Genomic DNA, 23,823 nt, shown 5'->3' on the forward strand with positions numbered 1-23,823 from the left:
ACAGGGCCCCTGGAGACAGCCCAGCCCTTCCTGTGGGAGCCTGGGAAAGTGAGTTCACCTCTCTGGGCCTGTTTTTCTCAGCCACAAAAGTAACGATGAAAGCAGCTGCGGCTTCATAGGTTTGTTGGGAGAATTACAGGAGACAAGCATCTGGATGGCCGCGCCCTCACCCTCTCACCCAGTCGGCTGTTTTATTACTGCTGCCATTACCACTGTCAAGGAATAAACTCAGAAGACTTGCTCCAGCCGCAGCCTTCACTTCTGAATAAAGGGCTTTTTCACTGTCCACTCTGTTCATTTTTAAGTTGATTTTTTTTTTTTTTCTTAACAAGTATGCAGTATTTTTGTAGTCAGGAAAAACTCTGAAGGTTTTCTTCAAGCCTGCTGGGTCTGGGTTACTTCTAGAACTGTGATAACGAAGGATTCCAACGCTATAAGATAACACACCCATGCAGGGCCGCATGCTGCAGCCAAGGTCCCGGGAGGGGGCTTCCGAGAGGACACCCCGTGATGCTGCAGCCCAGGTCCCCGCTCTGCCCACACCTGAAGGACACACGCACCTCGGGGAGCTCTTGGGGTGCAGGGGCAGCCGTCTGTTCAGGTTTCAAGTGGAAAACAAACTAAGCACCTCATGAAGCAGGCAGATCTCACTGCTAATTGAAAGTAAAATCAGTAAGATCGCTGCAACAGAAGCAGAGCCACAGATCCTAGATACAAGTGAACTGTCAATGGGGCCTTTCCCTAGATACTTCTACTTTTCAATGGCCCTTTCTTTGAAAAAAGAGAACCAAAACAAAAACTATACATCTGTTAAAAAGTTGGACATACCTGCAACAGTTTTAAAACTGTTGATGTTTTCCACTGTGCATTTATTTATTTTGATCTTGTTTTTCAGCTTGGGATTGTGAAGGTTTCAAATCTGCAGGGAAGTCCTGGGAATTGTGTAAGGCATGCCTCCTGGTCTCGCGTGGTTATAGCGTCTGCTGGGTGCTGCTCCGCCCCGCCCCGCGGCCTCACCCCATCCTGGCCTCATCACAAGCCCTGGCCCTCCTGCAGGGCACTGGGCTGGCTGTGGGGGCGGTTCTAGAACACAGTGAGGCTCAGCCAAGTGGTGAGGCTGTCTGCCTCATACACAGCCCGGCAGTAAGTGGGGCTTCTCTTCGGGTAGCATAGAATGTCCTGTGTCAAACAGCAACCCAGAGAGAGGGGCGGAGGCCACCCCTGAGGTCACACCCACAGACAGAAGCCCAACCCTTCCACACCCTCTGATGAGGCACCCTGTGGGGCAGCCAGGTACCTACCTGCCGTCCTGAGGTCGTGAGCAGCAGTGCCGCCGCTAAAGGGTCGCACACACGTGCACACACTCACACACACTCCCAGGCAGGTAGTGACCCTGTCCAGCCACACCCAAAGTCAGGAAGGGAAAGGGGGTCCCAGAGGAGCGGGCAGACACCTCAGGGCATTCTCCACGTGCTCCGGCCTTTTCATTTGATGCACACGATTGTTATGCACACTTGAAGTGCAGCCACTGAGCTCTCATGATTGATATAGCCAGGTCCCAGACAGACACGGTCTCTGGTTGTCAGGGCTATTATTCTGAGTTGATAGATGCTGTGTGGATGGACACCAGCTCCACTGGGGTGGGTGGGCTGCCCCTGGAGGAAGGGTCTGGGTGGCACGCTGCCCTGGCATTTCCCAGGCAACAGGCTTTCTTCCCAGAAGAGGCAGAGGACAGGAGGTAAGGGGTCAAGGCCTGTGAAAGGCTGCTGAAAGATGAAGCAACACCTGTTGCAAACAATCAGCGGGAAATCTGGTTGGGAAGGGAGCCAGATGGAGTGCCTGACTACCATGTACCCACACTGTGCTGGGCATCTTACATGGAAGATTTCATCCTCATAGCCAAGCCTGATAAGGTGATGACTCGGTTTTAATCAAGATGGGCTGGGCTGGGCTGCAACAACCAACACCCCCGAGTCTCAGTGGCGCTGGGGGGAGAGAGATTCCTTGCTCATGCGATGTGCTCTGTGGGCTAGCTGGTGGTGGGGGCGAGGGGTGGAGAGTGCTCTTCTCATCACTGTCACTCCCGGCATCCCAAACGACACCATTATCACCAGTCACCATGCCACTGGGAAGAGAGAGAAAGCTCTGGCAAGTGCGGCACTGGTATTTGGCTTAGGAGGACACACATCACTTCTGCCCCCATCTCACTGGCCAAAACTAGGCTTCCCAGGTGGCGCTAGTGGTAAAAGAACCTACCTGCCAATGCAGGAAACTTAGAGAGACATGAGTTCGACTCCAAGGTTGGGAGCATGCTCTGGAGGAAGAAATAGCAACCCACTCCAGTATTCTTGCCTGGAGAATCCCATGGACAGAGGAGCCTGGTGGGCTACAGTTCATGGGGTCGCGAAGAGCCAGACACGACCCAAATGACTTAGCACATGCAGTTACGTGGCTTCACTCACCTAGAAGAGCATCAGAGGTGGGATCCTACCACACGGCCTCTCAGTTCTGTAATTTACAAATAAGAAAACGGCAGCTCAGAGACGAATGGGGATTACAACGGTACTACTACTACTACTAAACCACGTGATGAGCACCGACTGTGTACCAGGCTCTGTGCCGAGTGCTTTTTACAGGCTGGGCCACTGGGCAAGATGTGGAATGACGCCCTGAAATAACTGCCACACGTCCAGCCCAGCAGATGCAGCCACGGAGGGTCGGCGCCCCTGCTTCTGCCCAAGACCCCCTCCGCTGGGTGTGAGCTCCACGAACCAAGTGAGACGGGCCCACAGGCACACCCCAGATCTCAGCCATTATTACTGAAAAGACAACACAAAAGAAGAGGCAAAATACAAAAGATGAAGATCCCCGGGAATCACAGCCCCGACACAGACACAGACGTTCTCATAGGGGTGAGGCAGTCAGGAGGTGGTGGGCTGGAACACTGTCCTACGGAGGCAGCCACTGGCTCTTGGAGGACTGAAAAAACTCTTGTGTGTTTCTGGTACGAAGCACAGACATACAGTGTGAGCCGCTAGGTCGAGTCCGACTCTCTGCGACCCCATGGACTGCAGCCCTCCAGGCTGCTCTGCCCATGAGATTCTCCAGGCAAGAATGCTGGAGTGGGTTGCATGCCCTCCTCCAGGGGATCTTCCCGACCCAGGGATCAAACTCTCCTGCATTGCAGACAGATTCTTTACCATCTGAGCCACCAGGGAAGGTTAAGTATATCCGTATAGTATACCTGGTATTAAAATTGACGCAGGGGAAGGGCAGGGTTGAATGCAATTAGGAATAAAAGGTCCAAAAAGGTTTGTAGGGGAAGTGATTAAGGTTGAGAAATACTGAAGAGAGTAACTATTTTCACTTTGGCTTCTTATTTTCAGCCTTTATCCCCAAACATTTTACACTGTTGCAGTTACGGAACACTATTTTACATTGTTTTTACCCATTCACATAGTTGGCACGCTCCATTCACCACTGAACACAGACTGACTGGGGCCTCCTGCGTGCAAACACTGGGATGAACCTGCGCAGTCTCTCTGCCTGGCTGTAATTTTTAATGTCTGCGCAGTATAGAACCACCCTGACTAATACATTCATCCATAGTTTTGAATTTGTATCCAACAACGTCTTTGTGCTGTGGTGTGCTTGGTTGCTCAGTCACGTCCGGCTCTTTTGCGACCCCACGGATTGTAGCTCACCAGGTTCCTCTGTGCACAAGATTTCCCAGGCAAGAATACTGGAGCGGGTAGCCATTCCCTTCTCCAGGGGATCTTCCCAAACCAGGGATCGAACCCAAGTTTCTTGCATTGCGGGTAGATTCTTTACGTCTGAGAAACCAGGGAAGCCCCCTCCCCCACTGCCTTTGCTTGCCCTGAACTGTGAATTATGCTACTCTCTTGAGGGCTTCCCTGATAGCTCAGTTAGTAAAGAATCCTCCCGCAATGCAGGAGACCCCGGTTGGATTCCTGGGTCAGGAAGATCCTCTGGAGAAGGGATAGGCAACCCACTCCAGTATTCTTGGGCTTCCCTGGTGGCTCAGCTGGTAAAGAATCCAGCTCCGATGCAGGAGACCTGAGTTCGATCCCTAGGTTGGGAAGATCCCCTGGAGAAGGGAAAGGCCACCCACTCCTGTATTCTGGCCTGGCGTATTCCATTGACTGTATAGTCCATGGGGTCACAAAGAGTCAGACATGACTGAGCAACTTTCACTTTGAGATAAAAATCTTTGGAGAATTATTACAGACGTTTGATGTCAGATTGTCCTAGCAGCTCTGTTTACCCTGCTTCATGAAAGCAACCTGGCAACAAAGAGGCTTCTTTCAGCTTAGACAGGGATGGCTCAGATGCCTCCAAATTCAGTGGGGCAGGGAGACGCTGCCACCTCGGCTCCACTGCTGCGTCCTGCTGCTCCTCAGCTCACTGGGGCCTCCTGGACCATCTCTGGCCCCGAGACTGGGGGTCTGCAAGCCCAGCTGTTGCTGCAAACAGGAGCAGGGCCAATGAAATGGACGTCCCGGCTCTCAGAGGGGACAAAGAGCTCGGCGCTCAGGTTCGCCCATCTGTTGAATTTGCTTGTTTCCTTTCAATTATCCAGAGCAAGACAGAGCGGAGAAACAAAGCTGGGAGCAGAGAACAGCCCCCGCGCAAAGCAAACATCGCCACCCGGTCCTGGGTTCCTCCTTCGGCAGCAGGACTGGTTGGGCCCTTGGCAAACAGAGGTGGTGCGGGGGCTGGGGATGGGGAGGGAGGCTGTCTCTCTTCCTGTCTGGCCCCCTGAAAGATCTGCAGCGGCCCACAGATGGAGCCATTAAGAGCACTCTGGCCTAGATATCACTTTCAGCAAGCCACCTGGAGTGACAGCCTGGGAGGAAAATGAACATACAGAAAAAGTCAGAAGAGGGGAAAAAAAATAGTCAAGCACCAGCCACTTACAGGTCATGAGCTGCTTTCTCCCGGTGTTCCAGAAGCTCCTTCTAGTCCAGGCTGGCAGTGTCGAACCAGAATGGGAAGGTGCCTCAAGCGTCAAAGCCCAGGACACAGCTCTGGGTGTCCCCTCCCATGGGGAGGGCGGAGGGCAGGGGTGTGTGGCTAGACAGCGCTTTGGCAAGATGTTTCAAAAGGACAGAAGCACGTGCCCTCTGCCCAGCCTCTCCACACCCAGGACTCCTGCCCTCTGTTGCCTTTTGGCTACAAGCAAAAGATTGCAAATGCCTCGATGTTTATGGGTGAGAGGCCCAGTTAAAGAAACGGTGGTTCATTCATACAGTGGAGTACTACAGGACTATATTATATATATACACACACACACACACAATAAGCAACTGGCTTTCTCTGCTAAAATGAGATGTGCTGTGAATAGGAGGCTGCCTCTTATATCTGTTAAAAATCGACTACCTAGTCACACACACAGACCCGTAGTACACACACACCTGCTGGGTTTGCACAGACTGTCTCAGTAGGCTGAGCAAGAAAGCCAGTTGACAGTAGGTACTGCTGGTGAGAACAGTGAGGAGAGTCTTCGCCTCACAACCCCAAGAACCTGCTGGATGCTACGCCAGACCCAGGTCACTTTTTTTTTTTTTTTTTTTTTTTTAACCCTGCTGTGAGCGAGTGTTTCTCCCAAGCCCCGTACAAGCCTTCTTTCACTGTATTCCTATGGCACCTCTTCGAGGCCATCATTGTCCCCCTTACACAGATGGGAAAACTGAGGCTCAGAGAAGGTAAGAAATGTGCACATGTCCTCAGTACTCAGAGCTGTTTTGCTCCAGAGTCCCTGCTCACACAGGGCACCCAGTATGGCACGCTGTGATGACCTAGATGGGTGGAACGGGAGAGGTAAGGGAGGCTCAAGAGTGCGTGCGTGTGTGCGTGTGTATAATTGTGACTGATTTGGGTTGCTTTGTGGCAGAAACCAACACAACAGTGTAAAGCAATTATCCTCCAATTAAAAAATAAAAAAGAAATAAAAGAAAAACCCTAATGAACTTTTGGGCCAACCTAATACCTTTTTCAAGCTGGAATCAAGATTGCCAGGAGAAATATCAATAACCTCAGATATACAGATGATACCACCCTTATGGCAGAAAGTGAAGAGGAACTATAAAGCCTCTTCATGAAAGTGAAAGAGGAGAGTGAAAAAGTTGGCTTAAAGCTCAACATTCAGATAACGAAGATCATGGCATCAGGTCACATCACTTCATGGGAAATAGATGGGGAAACAGTGGAAACAGTGTCAGACTTTATTTTTGGGGGCTCCAAAATCACTGCAGATGGTGATTGCAGCCATGAAATTAAAAGACGCTTACTTCTTGGAAGAAAAGTTATGCCCAACCTAGATAGCATATTCAAAAGCAGAGACATTACATTGCCTACAAAGGTCCATCTAGTCAAGGCTATGGTTTTTCCAGTGGTCATGTATGGATGTGAGAGTTGGACTGTGAAGAAAGCTGAGCACTGAAGAATTGATGCTTTTGAACTGTGGTGTTGGAGAAGACTTTTTCGAGTCCCTTAGACTGCAAGGAGATCCAACCAGTCCATTCTAAAGGAGATCAGCCCTGGGATTTCTTTGGAAGGAATGATGCTAAAGCTGAAACTCCAGTACTTTGGCCACCTCATGTGAAGAGTTGACTCATTGGAAAAGAGTCTGATGCTGGGAGGGATTGGGGGCAGGAGGAGAAGGGGACAACAGAGGATGAGATGGCTGGATGGCATCACCTACTCGATGGACGTGAGTTTGATTGAACTCCGGGAGATGGTGATGGACAGGGAGGCCTGGCGTGCTGCGATTCATGGGGTTTCAAAGAGTCGGACATAACTGAGCGACTGAACTGAACTGAATACCTTTTGCAGCAAAGAAAGGACAAAGGTTTTAATGTGAAATTTTAATCTTGAGAAGTTAGCAGGCTTAAAGAATTGCAAAGTTAGCTTCCAAAACATCGTAACTGTGTTTCTGTGCTATACTAAGTCCGTTTAATAATACATTTGTATCTATACAATGTTCATGAAAAGTGGAAGTGTTAGTTGCTCAGTTGGGTCCAACTCTTTGCGACCCCATGGACTGTAGCCCGCCTCTGTCCCTGGAGTTCTCTGGGCAAGAATACTGGAGTGGGTAGTCACTGATCACCCAGTGATCGAACCCGGGTCTCCCACACTGCAGGTGAACTCTCTATCATCTGAGCTGCCAGGAAACTGCCGTACACAAATCACTGCTCAGTAACCAGCAGCACTGTCTTCCCTGTATTTATCCAAGGGAAATGAAACCATGTTCACTCAAAAACCTGTATACAAATTATTACAGCAGCTTTATTCCTGATTATTAAAACTTGGGAAAAAACAAATAAACCAAAAAACCCACCAAAAAAACCCAAAGTCCCTGCTCAAATGGCACCTCATGAGCTGTTGAGAAAGAAGAAACTTCCTGGCTGCAAAGGCTGGGTATGCCTGACCAGGAAATGCTGTTTTTAATGAAAGGCACTTGATTTCTCAAGTGCCTCGCTGCCACTTGGCAGACGTGAGCCCTCCTTCCTGGGCCTCTGGAGAGGAGGCAGGGTGAGGCTGTGTGCTCGCAGTTGGCCAGGCCCCATGCCACCCTGAAGGATGCGTGACACAGACCCGGCCTGCGATAACAGGCTCTCTCCTGGGCGTCTGCCTTCCTCCCTGCCTGGGGAGCGGGGACTTCGGTCTGGGACCTCCCCGCTGGCCAGCGCTGCCAGCAAAGCCACCTCTGTACTGCAAAGCTTATGCCAGGTATTCAGACATTCAGTGCCTCAGCTTCCACATCTGTAAAATGGGTGTGAAGATAATCACACCAACCTCGCAGGATCCCTGAGGGACTGAAGGGGAAAACAGAGGAACAGAGCTGGGTGCTGGGCTCATATCCGGCCCCCAGCTTGCAGGGGCTTTGCCTTGCACAGCTGTTCTCAAATGGTTTGGTCTCAGGGTCTTTTCACAATTTCAAAGTGACTGAGGGCCCTAAGGGGCTTCTGTTACGTGGTTCAACCTACTGATATTTATCACATACAAAATTAAAATTGAGACAAAATTGAAATGTATACTAGTTAACTGAAAAATAATAATAAACTTGCTATATGTTAGCATAAATAAGTTGTTTTTCATAAATCTAATTTCAAAAAATTTTTGTATTAACAGCCAGATTCTCTATCTGCTTCTGCATCCAATTTATTGTTAAAAGTGTTTTGTTTTTTTTTTTTAATTGAAATATAGTTGATTTACAATATGGTACTAATTTCAGGTGTTCAAAGTGACTGTTACATATATATATATAGTAGATTATTTTCTATCATAAATTATTTCAAGATACTGAACGTAGGTCCCAGTGCTATTCAGTAAATCCTCATTGCTTATTTTATATATAGTAGTATGTATCTATGCATCCCATACTCCTAAACATTGTAAAATATTTTCATTGAAGACTAGAAGAAAATACAGCCTCACCTGGATGGGGAGTTGGTAAAGGGAGGAGATTTTAAGAGCCTCTCCAGATTATTGTGGATATTCCTCTTTGACAAAACGCTAAGACTTGTTGAGCAGTACTTGCTCTGCGGCCTGTGGGATCTTCCCAGACCAGAGATCGAACCCGTATCTCCCGCATTGGCAAGCGGATTATTTACCACTGAGCCACCAGGGCAGCCTGACCAGCAGTTTCTTAAAGATCAACTGCAGTGTGGGACTTGAGCCGTGTGGTGAACATACATACTCTGACCTTCCCGTCTTCCGGTCTGTCTTGCACTCTGGCTCATTTACCCATGCGTGATTTGGTAGCTTCGTGCAATGGTTACTTGGAAAACACTGGTTCACGGGGTTTTGCACTTGGAGAGAATGGGTGAAAAAGGCAAATAATATCTGGGTGTTACTATGAAAACAGCTTTGATGCCGTGGACCCCAAAACAATCCCAGGGACTTTCTAGCACTATGCTGTGAGAAGCAGAACTTCCGCACCCTCCACGTGTACCATGTTTTTAAAATAAGAACTCGGAAAAAGAAACTGCCGTGGAAAGTGATGGGCAGTGACAGGGCAATCATCTGCTTGGAGGGGCTCCTAAGAGCCCCTCCCCAGCGTGAGGGCACCGGGCATGCCAGGGCCGCCCTCTGATTCCCACTCGCCAGCCTCCCCTCGGGGCACCCAGGCCCCTCTGCTCCTCCCTCCATCCGCAGATGCTGTCTTCTCGCCACAGGGCCCCTCATTTCCCCCCAAATAACAGTTCTTGGCGGTTTGCAGAGGGCAGGGCCTGAGACAGCAAACTACAGGGGCTGGCGTGGGCTGCTGCCCTTGGGCTTCGCAGCTGATAATTCTTGGTCTCTTGAAATTACACATGTAATGTGTATTTATAGCCAAATACATGGGTGCCCAGAAATTGCAACTCATTCATAGATACATTTTTAGCATACCGTTTGGCCCCACCAAGTTCCATTAAATCCTGCTTCCCGGGTCCCTTGTGTGGCTAGTTCTTCCAGAAACAAGGGGCGGGCCTGGCCACTGCGGCCTGGGCTGCCCCTCTCCTGGCACTCCGGTGCCAGACGCTTGGTTCTGGACCACCTGCTCAAAAGCCTCCAAGGAGGCTCTGACGTCCAAGTCTCGTTCACTGTTCCCCAGCCCCTCGCCCCCCACCACTCACTGGGGCACACACTGGACTTTAAAGCTCTCTCCTCCCCCATTTTCCTGCTCAAGCTCCACTCACTCTCTCCGTAAGCCTCCTGGACTTGATATCTGTCTGGCGTGTAAGGACTCCGGACACAGTATTAGGTCGGCCAAAAAGTTCACTCAGGTTTTTCTGTTCCATCCTTCAGAAAACTTCAGACAAATGTTTTAACCCAACCCAACAGATACCTTACAAGTAATTTCGGAGCGCCTGCGAGCTGCTGGGCCCTGAGTTGCACCAGGAGCACAGCAGAGAGTCAGGAGAACACTTTTTGTCTTGTCTCCTGCGATTAGGGCTTCCCCAGTGGCTCAGCAGTAAAGACTCCATCTGCCAATGTGGGAGCCCCAGGTTCAATCCCTGGGTCAGAAAGATCGCCTCGAGAAGGAAATGGCAACCCACTTCAGTATTCTTGCCTGGAGAATTCCATGGACAGAGGAGCCTGGTGGGTTACGGTCCATGGGGTTGCAAAGAGTCGGACACGACCTAGTGACTAAACAACAATAGCTCCTGCAATTAACATTCTAGTAGCTGTTGGCCTAGGCAGTAGCGCTGTGACAGTTCTTCTCTAGCCCAGCAATATCTATTCCTTCAGAGTATCGTGTACTCTGCCTTTATTTTTATCTCCAACTCATTGAGGACGGTATTCTGTGTCTTCTTTGCTGCCTGGAGTACATCAGATGTTCAGTAATATTGCTGAGCAGGGAAGAAGATGAACCACAAATACCCACTGCAATAAAGTTCAAAAATATCCGAGTGAGTGGCCCTCAGTATCTGCTGTGCTAACCTGCAGTGTGATAGGCATGTTTCACACTTAAGTATTTTAAAGGTTGGATGGGAAAGAGCAACCTTCCTCCGTGTTCTAAAGGGTGTTCTGCCAATCACAGGACTCAAACTGGAGATGCTGGCCGCAAGCACCTGATGGGGTGGTGAGGTGCTAAGGCCCTGATTTTCCATCCCAGCACTGCTGTTTCTACCTGTATGACTGGCCCAAGGTACTTACATTCTCTGAGCCTCAGTATTTCCATCTGGAAAATGGTGGGGGGCGGGTGGCGGTGGTGGGGAAATAACTGTTCCTATGTCAACAGCTATCTTGAGAATTAAATGAGACAGTCCAGGGTCTTCCCTGGTGGTTCAGTGGTTGGGAGTCTGCCCTCCAATGCAGGGGATGAGGGCTTGATCCCTCCTTGGGGAACTAAGATCCCACACGCCACAGGGAAAGACCACACACCACAACTAAGACCCAACACAGCCAAATAAATAAAAGACAGCCCATGTAAAGAGCACAATGAGACACACAAAATTCACTCAAGAGTACAGAGGTTACTAATACTGTTGCTATCATAATCCCTGTTGGCATGAGCCCTTAGCAGAAAAAGTCAAAGACGACTCTCTCCACCCCTGTGACCATGTTACTTACATGGCAAAGTGAGTTGCAGACATAACTGATGATGTTACTAACTAATTAGGAGTCCTTAAAATAGAGAGATGCTCTGGGTGGGCCTGGCTTAATCACATGACTCCTCTTAAGCAGAGTCTTCTCCAGCTGACTGCAGAAGTGGACGTCAGAGATCTGAAGCAGGGAAGGACCTGAGGGTCCTGCTGGCCTGGAGGTGGGGTGGGGTGGAAGGGTATTTGGCATGGAGTTAAGGAGCCCACTTACTGACAGCCAGGGAGGAGAGGGACCTCAGTCCTACAACCACCAGGAACTTGAGTCTCCCAACAACCTGAATGAGCCTAGAAGCAGAATCTCCCTCCCACCCCCAACCCAAGGCCTCAGGATAAAAGCCCAGTCCAGCTGGCACTTGACCCTGGACTTGTGACAGCCTAGGTGGAGAATTCAGTTGAGTCAGTCCAAGCTTCTGACCCAGAGAACTGTGAGCTAATAGACAGGTACTAAGCCACTAAGTTAGTACTGGTCTGTTAGGCAGCAACAGAAGCTGACATAAGCCCTGCCTGTCCTCTAGCCGTAATGCATATACATTAAAAACATCAGGTGGGGACTTGCCTGCTGGTCCAGTGGCTAAGACTCTGAGCTCCCAATCTACGGGGCATGGGTCTGATCCCTGGTCAGGGAAGTAGGTCCCACATGCTGCGACTAAGATTTCTCCTGCTGCAACGAAACATCCTGCACGCCACAACAAAGACTGAAGATCCCGTGTGCCACAATGAAGGCCTGGCACAGACAAGTAAATATTAAAAAAAAAAAATCAGGTGCTGGTCCAACGTGGACAGCTGGCGCTTTCTGGGTCCTTACTGCTACACGGGCGATGCTCTACAGCAGGCTCTGTCTAACCCGCCCCTACCCCTAGCACTCAGCAGTGTGGCTATCACACGGTGGGTTCTAAATAATTTCATTTGATAAGATTTCAAGTCCCCGGGCAGTCAGGAACAGAATGACTTACAGCTGTCCAGGCTGGCTTCACCACCGTGCGACCCATCACAAGGTCAAGGTGCCCCAATCAGGGCACCAATCTGGGCAAATCCCAGCAAAGGTCTCTTTCTGGCCTGGAGGAAAAACCCCAGACACAGCAGGCGGTTCAGAGGAAGTCACGCAGCACCCAGGGTAGGTATGTGTCCACAGCAAATGAGTCTCACTTTACACAAGCACGGACCGTGCTGCGGTCCCGGCCTCAAGCTGTGGCAGCCTCCCAGGGCCCAGCTGACCAGCCAAACCCTGACATTTTGCTTGTATTGTAATTGTACCTTCCTGTAAAAAAGTCCTAGTTGGAGTGGTAAAAATAGCAGCTGCAACTTCCTGCGACACGGACGGGCCAGTCCATCCCACTGCCTGGAACTGAACCTGGGGACTCCATCTGACTCCGACTCCACGAAGCCCCTCTGAGCTGGGCTGGGCATGCAGTGAGGAGGCACCTAGCCAGAAAGCCCTGCCCTGCCCCCGCTGACTGCCAACTCCTGCGTGAGATGCTCCCCTCACTCTCTCCATGAAAAACCCAGCCCCAATAACTGCAAAAAGATCTCCCCTGGTGGCTCAGTGGTAAAGAACCTGCCTGCTAATTCAAGAGATGCAAGTTTGATCCCTGGGCCTGGGAGATCCTCTGGAAGAGGAGATGGCAACCCACTCCCTTATCCCTGCCTGGGAAATCCTGTGGACAGAGGATCCAGCCTGCTACAGTCCATGGGGTCGCAGAAGAGACGGGCATGACTTGGTGACTGAACAACAACAAACAAAGGTGGAAACACATCTGCAGCCACGGCCGCCGCTGCCTCTCCTCCTGCTCACTGGCTGCAGAGCTAAAAAGGCAGGACGCCTCCTGACCAGAGCCCTCTGGGAGTGCCACTGTCCCCTTGTTCATATGCTGTCATCCTGCCCAGTTCACCTTCCTGTCCATGGCCCTGCAGCCGTCCCAACCAGGTCAGGCTGACGCCTTCACCAGGCCTGAGGTCCCACGCTGCTGAAGGGGAACTGTAGCCAAGCCTGGATGCTGCTTGCTCCCCAAGACAGGGGCTCACCATGTCACAGCCCACTTGGGGAAGGACAGGAGAGCCTGGCTGGATGTCCCCAGGCTCCTGAATCCCAGTGGAGATGAATTTCTCCAGGGACTCCGGTCCACCAGCTTCCCTACCTCCCCCACTGTGGGGCCTGAGGCTCCAGGCCCCATCTTTCCTTCATTACGCCCCACAGTTTCCCCCCGTCTCCACATCAAGTACAAAAGCTCTTGGGTCAATCTTTTGCTTATTTTAAAGCCTCCCATTACAGGAAAACAGACAAGGACCCCCAAAGTAATAAACATGGCAATCCACAAAGTTCTAGGAGCCCCAGCCTTTGGCCTCCGGAAATAGTAACAGACTTGATTTTCTTGGGCTCCAAAATCACTGCAGATGGTGACGGCAGCCACAAAATTAAAAGATGCTTCCTCCTTGGAAGAAAAGCTATGACAAATCTAGACAGCATATTAGAAAGCAGAGATGTCACTTTGCCAACAAAGGTCCATAGAGTCAAAGCTATGATTTTTCCAGTAGTCATGTACGGATGAGAGTTGGACTATAAAGAAAGCTGAGCGCCAAGAACTGATACTTTCGAACTGTGGTGTTGGAGAAGACTCTTGAGAGTCCCTGGGACTACAAGGAGATCAAACCTGTCAATCCTCAAGGAAATCAATCCTGAATATTCACTGGAAGGACTGATGGTGAAGCTGAAGCTCCAATACTTTGGCTACCTGATGCAAAGAGCCGACTCACTGGAAAAGACCCTGATGCTGGGAAAGATTGAAGGCCGGAGGAGAAAGGGATGGCAGAGGATGAGATGGTTGGATGGCATCACTGACTTGATGGACATGAGTTTGAGTAAGCTCAAGGAGACAGTGAAGGACAGGGAAGCCTGGCATGCTGCAGTCCATGGGGTCTCGCAAAGAGTCAGGCACAACTTAGCGACTGAACAAAAGAGAAAGGAGGGATCAGTCTGTGTTGATCAATGCCCCTTTCTGAGCCTTTCCCTGGACCAGCTAGAGAATTTTCTCTACCCTCCTGGGCTGGATGAGGCCTCTTCCATCTCAGGGATGCAAGGCAGACATCCCACCTAAAGCCACCCCAGCCCCTCCCCTGGACACACTAGCTGCTTAGAAACACTCACATCCGTTCAGATATTCCAGGCTCCAGATAGTCGCCTTTCACTAGCAAAACCCATGATGTCTGCAGAGCTTTTCAGCATAAAATGAACTTTCCGGAATGTTTCCCCATGCACAACACGGAGCAGCCTGGCAGGGGGCAGGGATTAAAAGGGCCTCATTTCACAGATGAGCACGCAGGGTGAAGGCTAAGTCCCTAGCCGTGGTCAGGAGACCAGCGAGAGGCAGAGCCAGCACTCGCTAAACCTTGATCTTCTGGAAAAAACAATGATGGATTACAAAAAAACCGGAAGTCTGAATAAACTGGATCATTTTTTTTTTTAAAGGAATATGAGATCATTTTTACCAATCACATTAGCTAAAAAGGAAAATGTAGATAATAGCAAGTATGGGTGGAGAGGTGGGCTCCCAGACACCATCAGTAGGAGAGTAAACTGGCTTATTAGTCTTTGCAAGAAGCATTTAGATTAGACAATGAAAATTTAAAGATCAGAAAGATACATGATCAAGACGTACATGAATTCATGGCTTGTATGGAGGGTTTAAAAAAAAAACAGACACAATCCAAAAGTCCCCTATTAGAAGACTAAAAGAAAAGAAAAGATAGTGCTTTGGCCACGCTGTGGAATATTACGCAGCTGTGAAAAGGGAACAAGATCCACCCACATACTAAGTGATAGACACTGGAATACTGAGTGTGATCCAAATTACATAAGGACAAAATCTGCATAAGAAAAGGGGGACAAGAAGGGTATGCCCCAAACTGCAGACAGGTACCAGGGACCAGGCTGGTTTCATAGCAGGTTCCACTTCTTCTGATACTGTTTGTTGATAAAGGAATCCACCAATGTATGATTGACATTAAAGGTAATAAAACATCTTAAAAGGAACATGTTTTCTTGGCCTCTGTACAAATCAGAAGAGCAGCTTATCTCTGGGTCTCATCTCAAACCCCTCTCCAGCACACAATGTTCACAGCCTGTGCACTTGTTTGACACCCTCTTCTTCAGATCCTCCCACGGCTGCATCTTGCTGTGCTGGAGGTCTCGGCTCAACGTTGTCAGCCTAGAGGAGCTTTCTTTAGGCTCCCTAATGGCACCCCACTCCAGTACCCTTGCCCAGAAAATCCCATGGATGGAGGAGCCTGGTAGGCTGCAGTCCCTGGGGTTGAGAAGAGTCAGACACGACTGAGCGACTTCACTTTCACTTTTCCCTTTCATGCACTGGAGAAGGCAATGGCAACCCACTCCAGTGTTCTTGCCTGGAGAATCCCAGGGATGGGGGAGCCTGGTGGGCTGCCATCTATGGGGTCGCACAGAGTCAGACACAACTGAAGCGACTTAGCAGCAGCAGCAGTCTAAGGGGATGCCCCACCTTGATCCTTTTCCTCATGCTGCCACCCCACCCCACCCACCTCCTACAGCCCAACCTCAGCTCTATTTATTTATCTATCTGTTGTTTGCCTCCTCCAGTTGAATGGGGGCTCCAGGATGGTGAGGACCTTGCCTTGTTCTCTGCTTCACCGCAGAGCCTGGCAGAAAACAGCTTGCAAAAAAACACTCATTGGGGACTTCCCTGATGGTCCCATGGTTAAGACTCGGCCTGCTAATGAAGGGGACACAGGTTTGATCCCTGGTCGGGGAAGATCCCACATACCACGGACCAACTGAGCCCGAGAGCCGCAAGTACGGAGCCCATGCACCGAGAGCCCATGCCCTGCAAAAGAGAAGCTACCACAGCAACAAGCTGAGCACCATAACTAGAGAGTCATCCCCACTCCCTGTAACTAGAGAAAGCCTGTGTGCAGCAGCAGAGACCCAGCACAGCCAAAAATAAACAAAATTTTAAAAATTCACTGGCCACATGAAGAATCGGGACACCAACGACAGTCCATTTCCTCATGTGTCCTGTGGCTCTGGTCACATCACTCACAGCCTAGCGTTGAGCCATAACCACCCAGCTAGTTGTCTCCCAAGCCAGAGGCTGAGTGGAATTCCAAGGACAACCGTCTTTGAAGCTGACTTTCCCCTCCCAGTTTCTAGTCCAGGGTGAGCCATTCACAAGGTGCTAAATACATGTTCACTGCCTGAATGGAGCTGTACCTCTTGCTTTATCCAATTTCCAAAGCTGCAAACAACACGGGCCTTCACTCGCGGATTAAGGAACTTGCTGCCCAGGGTCTCGCAAGCCCAGCTGGGACGCAGCAGGACTTGAACACTGGATGGAGGATGCAATCACCATGGCTTTCGAGAAAAAAAGCTCCCCCGTCTCCCGGCCCTCACCCCAGCCCAGACGAAGCAGAAGAATCTGACCTGGCCAACTGCAAACCTGGCAGGCACCTCGTCCTGGAGTTTGAAGGGGCCGAGCCTTCCTTATCTTAACTAGGAGATCAATTCTGGTCAGCCGACGTTGATCTGCGGTCGGCCTCTCCTTCAAGGAGTAGGCAGAAAACCAGCCAGGCTTCCAGTTTCCACCCTATCCCTTGCATGCTACTCTGAGGGGAGGCCGCCAGTCGGAGGCGCCTTCCTGGCAGACAGAAGTGGGTGGGGAGCCACACCGTAGCCAATGTGGGCCTCCCTCTGGCGGCGTCTGACACAGTTCTCCCACGGCCCTGCTCAGCCCCCGCCACCCGCCTCCTCGCTCGAGGAGCCATCAGACTGGCCTTGCAGGCACCTCCTTGGCAAAGTGCGGGGAATGCCCAGGGGACACCTCCCAGGCAAGATTCACTCCATCTGTTCCAGAGTGGAGGGAGCAACTTCAGTGCACCCTTACCTGCTGCCCTTCACCCCTGGGCCCCAGACTCCAAGGGGCCAGAGGCAGGGCACAGCCCTGTCCCTCTGGAGTTACCGAGAAAGTCTGACTCAGTTTCCACTCACCCAGAAAGAAAAGGAAGTGGGGCGCTTGCCTACCACCCCAAGAATGAAGGTGACGTGCCCAAAGGCCCAGCACCCGTCGTCAGAGGCAGAGCTGGGAACCAGGATGCCAGGCTCCTGCCTTCTAATTCAGCTCCCTCCACTCTACCAGCTGCCCCTCGCCCCTCCTGCCCAGGAGAGCTATGCAAGTAACTCGTGCCTTATAAAATGACATGATACCAAAAATCTTTTTTGAGATTTAACAGCAAGACATTTAATAGAAGCACTGTACAGAAGAGCATCCACCCAATTTGCAGAAGAGCAAATCGAGGCCCAGAGAGGTAAGCAGACCTACAGGAAGTCACACAGCCAGGCAGCGGCAGGGCAGGACCCCCAGGCCCCACCGTCAGGGCTTTATCTGCCGACACCTTCCAGGTGCGAGGGTTCCAATTGCGAGATGGCCGGTAAAGAGGTGGCCTTGGTCTCGGTCACACTGAAACAAGGTGAGGCCCAGAGACCCTCTTCTAAACTCTGTCCAGCCCAGGGGTGCAGGAGATGATCGTGGGGAAAGGAACAGCTTAGGAGATCGTTGTGTATTTGCAGAAAATGCACTGGAATTTCCCAGCTTAACTGGATTTCTGAGACCACAGAGCTGGCACTTCTAAAAACAGGTTGATGAGCCACACACGCCTACCGTTTTTCATCCAAAAGTGTAGTGACAGGACTGGGAAGGAAAGGTTTACCAGTAAGAAAGAACAGAGTCTCCTGGCACTAAAGGGAGCGGGCAGGGTGGGTGCAGGTGGCTGGGGCCCCAGGAGAAGGTCGGGTTCAAAGAGCCCATGCTCTTCTCCCCGCTCCCCAACCTGGTGCCGAAGAGACTTCGTAACAGGGAGCCCTCCCAGCCCCGAGTCCCCGTCTGACCTCCAGCCCCACATGCCCCCTTCCCTGCTCCTAATGAACGGCTGAGGGACCTGGAGTCAGGCTGGCCAGGTGAGCACCTGAAGGTGACAGGTATCAGCTTCAGCCGATTGGGGTGGGAGGAGTGTGGCTCAGGGGCCAGGGGATCTGGGAAAGGGACTGGAACCTGCTGGGGAGGCGGGACTGACTCCATTACCTGCGGACAGACCCAGGTTCCTAAGGGGAAAGGCCTGCAGGGAGGCAGTGTAAAAAGCTCCGGACACACACTCCCCATTGCCACCCCCGCCCCCCAGATGTCTGGGAAAACTAAGTGTTTTCTGGCTGGGAAAACGCTTCAACAGCCTGGGCTGCCTAAGGCAATTCAATTATGAAATTTACCACATTAGATGAAAACCAGCATCTCAATCAGCCAATTCATTTGTGTCTGGTCACCCTGTTTTCTCGTGCCAGACCTGCTGGCCCCCTCCTTTCACGGGCCACACCCACACTGAGGGCTGGTCGGTCCAGAGCGACTAAGGGCTCAGGGGACAGGCTGGTCTTGGGGGTTCATGGGGTGGACTTCCCAGGATTCCCTGCGCAGAGAGGCTACATCCAGGAGCGCCCCCCTCATCTTCCTGGGGGACTCCTGGGCCAGACCACCACAGTCCCAGGTTAACCTTTCCACTGCCTCCCACCTGCCTGCTCTCTGCCCTCAACCTGCGCCAGCCTGGAGGCTGCCAACGAAGCGGCCTCTGGGAGAAGCGTGAATGGGTCGGGGAAGGTAGCCCAGGACCTGCTTTTCTCATCTTTACCCAATCAGAGCATCCTCTCTCCAGGAAGCCTTCGCCACCCGTGCTCCCCTCCTGTGCCCCCCTTAGATCCCCTCGCTGTCTCTCTCACTGGGGGTACCATGGGCACCTCCTAACCCCACGTGGCAGCACATCCTGGTCCAGGGGGGCTCCCGGAAGGCATGGGCCCAATCAAGCCCCTTCAAACATTAATTAACACATGAATGAACGCACCACCCACTAAAGAACACTCCCTCTGTGCCCCTAGCCCATCACAGTGAGAGACGGAAAGACCCAAGCCTCCTTCCCCTGCAGCCCAGGAAGTCCGAGGCCCGGGTAATGTGGTCTTTCTTCCTGCTCTCCTCTCCCACACGGAGCGCCTGCAGGTCTAAGATGCTATTAAGGGGCATAAGGCTGCAGAAACCGCCTCCTAGGGGGAGTGTGCAACTCGCCCCCAGCTCCTTTCTGGGCACTGCAAACATAAAACCGGTTGCAGCCCCAGGACCAAGGTGTCTACCATTAACTACCTTCCTTTTAACAACCTCCGTGGAGTCACTTCCTGACAAAGGGAATGACTCAAGGCGGAGACAGCTGCCCGGCCTGTAAGAAGACTGACTCGTCATCCTCAAAGGCAGGTCTTGAGGATTCGAGGCCCCCATGTTAAGAAGAATACCAAACCTGCCCCCTGGGTGGGGTGGGCTTTGGGTGCTGCTCCTCCCAGTCCTCAAATGCAAGCCTTAACAACACCCTGGAGCAAGCAATCAGAACAGCACCTGGGCTCAAGGAGCATCAGACCCATCCGTGAATGGGGCGATTGAAGCCTTGGGTCTGAAAGGGCTTGACCCCAAGTCACAGTCACCGGAGTCTGGCCCATGACAAGCCGCTGGGGTTCCCGCCTCCTCTCTTATGGCCATTGGCAACTTCCCTCCCTCCAGCACGCTGCCAGAGTGAAACCAAAAGGCCCAGACACCTGGCCTTCTCCACCCTGAATCAGCAGGGAGGGCCAAAGCTCAGGGAGCCCTGACCCAGCCCCAAAGCAACCCAGCAGGAACAAGAGCCGCTGCACTAAACCTGCGGGGGTCCTGGGTCGGTCCCCTCCCCAACCCCTTTGTTAAGGTCTCTATAAAGATTCCTCTGCTCAAAGAGAGCGGAAATCAATTTGGCGGGGACGGCTTTGAAACACCAGCGCAGAAGTGTACGGTGCCCCTCAGGGGCACGGACTCCCAACCCGAAGATCCCTCAAGCAACCACAAGGGGGAAAAGGAGTGAGTGCGTGCTCAGGTGCAGCGGGGTCCCGGAGCCAGGGCGGAATGGAGTGAACCGGACAGCCGGGCCAAAGGAGGCTCGCTCTGCACCGCTAGGGTGGCGGCCACCCCGGGCGGCGGGACTTCGGGCGGGTGCCCATTCCTCGGCGGCTCCAAGCTCTCAGCACAGGACAAGGGGCCCTGTCAGGTGGGACGCAAGTGGGGCGCGGCTCGCGTGGACGATCTTTCCCGTGGGGAAGCCCCTCGGCCCTCTCTCTGCACGAGGCAGGCAGCCATCTGGCCTCTCGGCGTCAAGTGCGCGGGGACTACCTCGCAGAGCCCGGGCCGCTCACATCCTCAAAGACAGGCAGCCTCATCTTTCCAGGATCGATAGTAATTTTTTAAAAAGAGAGTCTGCGGACTCAATGAATCAAGCACTCCCGGGGGGGAGAGGGGGGGGCGGGGGAGCTGAAGCTCCCGCGCGCAACATCCTATTTGTAAAACAATTCATTCCGTCGCTCAGAGCTTTCAAGCAAATAACCTCTCCGGGTCCCCAGGCACGCACGAGACCGGAGGAGCGGAGCTGGGAGAGGTGCTTCTCTCCAGACCTCCACTCCCGACCATTGTCCCCGGCCCCGAGACCCCGTGGTGCACGAGGGGATTCCGGGGGTTCGAGCCCCGGGGCGCTGCACCCCTGGCAGGCGAGCCCGCAAGGCTCACTCTGCCCGGGGGGGTGCTCACACGGCAGGGCGCGCAGGACCCGGCGCCCCTGGTCTCGGCCCCGGGGCGGGGTGGGTGGTGACAAGTGCCAACGCCGGGGCCGCGAGCGCAACTACACCGACTCTCGTCCCCAGCCCGGCCCCGGTACTCACCGCTCGGGGCTGCTCCGCCCGCCGCGCTCAGAGGCCGCCCCCCAGGCCGCGCGAGCGCGAGGTCCCTCAGCCCTCGCCGCTGCCGCTCCCCTCCCCCGGCTCCCAAACGCCGCGGAGCGCGCCGCCGCTTTGCGGTTCAGCCCGGGCGCCGCCAGCAAACTTGTTTCTCTGGCCTTCCCGCCCCGCCTCCCGCCCCGCAGCCAATCAGAGGCGGCACCTCTGTGACGGACGGGCAGTCGAGCCCGTAGCTAAGTCCTCCAGGGGAGAAAGGGGTGGGCGCCGGGCCGCGCCGGCTCCGCGAGGGGGCGGGGCAGGCAGAGGAAAAGGACTTCGACCAGATTCTTAAAGGGGCAGGCGCCAGCCCGCCCCCGCGGCCGGCCGAAGTTGGTGAACAAAACCCGACGGGTGTTCCGGGGCTCTCCTAAGGAGCGAGCTTTGTGGACTGCGAATGCCTCCTCTGTGCCTGCTCTTCGGAGACATACTTTTAGTCATGAAAGCGTTAAACAAACGTTTCTCTTTTATGCTGAGCTTGCCTCAGTGTTTTAGATTTTCTTCAGCCACTGAATCCCGTCTGTACTTGGAATAAGCATTTTTCAGGGTACTTCGGATCTTCTCCCAGTGTCGTTTCTCACCGAGTTCCTTTTGTAAGCTGACCGGCAGGCATTCATTCATTCATCCGTTCATTAATTCACTCCACAAACATTGCTGGATGCCTGAGCGATGAGCTAGGCTCAGAGTGGGGGTTGGAGGGGGGGCGGGAATTATAATTTCTCCTTCTTGCTTCCTGGGTTTGCACCACTTTAGGCTGCTGTGTATCTAACTTCTTCACCTATAAAGTGGCGGGTTAAAAAGTCCTCATGGGGTTATTTGAGGAATGAAAAGAAACAAACTCCTATAACAAAATTAAGTGCACAAAAAAATGTCCTTTCGTTCCGCCCTCCCACTGAAAATGGATCATTCAGGTATGTCACTTAAGGATACCAAAAGCCCTGGTGGAGCCACGCATGGGGTGGGGAGAATTCCCAGGAAGCAGAGTTCACACAGACGGGGAGCACAAGGAAGTTTATGGCGGAGGGAGGTCGATTGCACAAAAGATCTGTGTGAGGGGTGGGATTGTGACTGGTGGACACTGGGAAGGAGACCCCCAGGGCAGGAAGCCATTTAGATTGAACAGAAGAGATTCCAGGCTTCAAAAGCTGTTAGAGGACAGGGGAAGACACAAGGCATTATGGGACAGAAGCCTTACGGTGTAGAGCAAAGGGTTTGAATCCCGGCTCTACTCTCAAGAGCTGCTGAGGACTAGAGACAAGAGTGCTCAGGCTTTCTGAGTGATGGGTTCTTATTGGTGAAAGGAAGATTCTAGAACCTATTTTGCAGGGTTATTGTAAACAGATGAGAGCCCACGTGCAATGGGCCTGGTACCTAATCAGTGCTCAGTATATCACAGATTTCCGCTTCCCAGGTGGTGCAGTGGTCAAGAATCCAGATGCCAATGCAGGAGACAAGAGAGACTCGGGGTCTATCCCTGGGTAGGGAAAACCCCCTGGAGGAGGAAATGACACCCCACTCCAGTATTTTTGCCTGGAAAATCCTACAGACAAAGAAGCCTGATAGGCTACAGTCCATGGGGTCAGGAAGAGTCAGACATGACTGAGCAACTGTGCAGTTACAGCATATACGTGTAATAGATTTATGTCTCCACTGGGCCTCAATCTGGAGACAGGTCAGACACAAAAGTTCTGATAGTCAAGAGCAGTCTTGGCCAGAGGTAAGAAGTTAGCCAAGTGTGTGTTAAGGTGCCTTCCAAGGGGAAAAAGAGGCATCAAAATAACTTGTCCATTAAAGAAATGACACAGATCACATTTGTAGTTTTAGCCTCCTGCCAATTTTCTAGAGCTTGCGTCTTTATATAATTGTCAGTTGGATGAAGCTCCACATACCAAATTGATTCTTAGCAAGTTCATAACCATTGCTTATTATTCCATCGAGGTTCTCTGTGAAATTATAAGTGCCAACCGTCTAAAATCTGGTCCACATTATCATTTTTCCCCCTCCTCAACTCCAAGCTTAAATTAGGTACTGGAATAAATTAAAATTAAATGTAGGCAATGGAACAAAAATCAGACCAAGAACACGTGTTGAGTCATTGCATTTAGATATGATTTGAAAGGAGCTGAGAAGATGGAACTTGCTTTGCCATCTGTCTCAGTCCGCACTGCAGACCCTGGAGCACACCCACCAGCACAGCCCCTTCCAGCCTATGCTGTTATGACCCAAGTAACAGCGGTGTACTGGTTAGTCCACTCGACTGCACAGGGAGTCCTGGGAGAGCAGGGATCATGACTGACTCTGTAGACAACTTGGTTCCTCACACAAGTGGCCCACATAGTTTTGAAATACTGTGAATAAATCTCATGTCAGAATTGAATTTTGCCACAGTATAACAGAAAACCTAAAATAACTGTGAATTTTAAACAGATAGAAGTTTGTTTCTTTCTTAACTTAATCTAAAGTTAAGTAATCTATGACTCGTTGGCAACTCCACAGTTATGAGGATTATGGGCTCCTGTACTTCCATTCTGCCATCCTTAATGCTTGGTTTCCATTTGCTGAGCCCTCGTGATTCAGGATGGCTGCTGGAGCTCCAACTGTCACATCTATCTTTCAGACAGCAGGAAGGAATAAGAGTAGAAGAGCAGGTGTGTGCCTCCCGGCCGCATTAGCTCCACTGAAGCAGGCTGTAAAAGTTCCACATAATACGTCCATTTACATTTTATGTAGACACTTATATGGGTACACTGCCTCTCCAAACAGAGTCGTGGTTCTTTTATCAAGAAAGAGGGAACAAATTCTTGGTGTCAGCCAACAGTCTTGGCTCACACCTTTTTTCCCGACCTGGCAATGCCACCTGTCCAGTAC

At 51.8% G+C, this 23,823-nt stretch overlaps 1 protein-coding gene across 11 annotated transcripts in view; it reads right to left on the minus strand.

Moving 5' to 3' along the window:
* Positions 1-21,040, minus strand: part of KLHL25 (kelch like family member 25) — a 51,436-nt gene extending 30,396 nt beyond the window's left edge. For 2 of the 11 annotated variants that reach the window (XM_070775066.1, XM_070775069.1), the window contains exons 1-2: positions 20,905-21,040; positions 2,463-2,508 (exon numbers count right to left, since the gene is read on the minus strand). Coding sequence is in view for 2 of the 11 variants with exons in the window: in XM_019983662.2 (XP_019839221.2) it covers positions 4,939-4,945 (7 nt within the window). In the remaining 9 variants the exon portion in view is untranslated. Of the gene's footprint in view, positions 1-560; positions 2,126-2,462; positions 2,509-4,938; positions 9,610-9,704; positions 15,495-20,904 lie in introns of those variants that run through there. The other 9 variants (XM_070775067.1, XM_070775070.1, XM_019983662.2 and 6 more) reach the window with 7 other exon arrangements.
* Positions 21,041-23,823: the final 2,783 nt, after the last annotated feature.

Source organism: Bos indicus, chromosome 21 (genome assembly GCF_029378745.1).
Source record: "Bos indicus isolate NIAB-ARS_2022 breed Sahiwal x Tharparkar chromosome 21, NIAB-ARS_B.indTharparkar_mat_pri_1.0, whole genome shotgun sequence".
NCBI lineage: Eukaryota > Metazoa > Chordata > Mammalia > Artiodactyla > Bovidae > Bos > Bos indicus.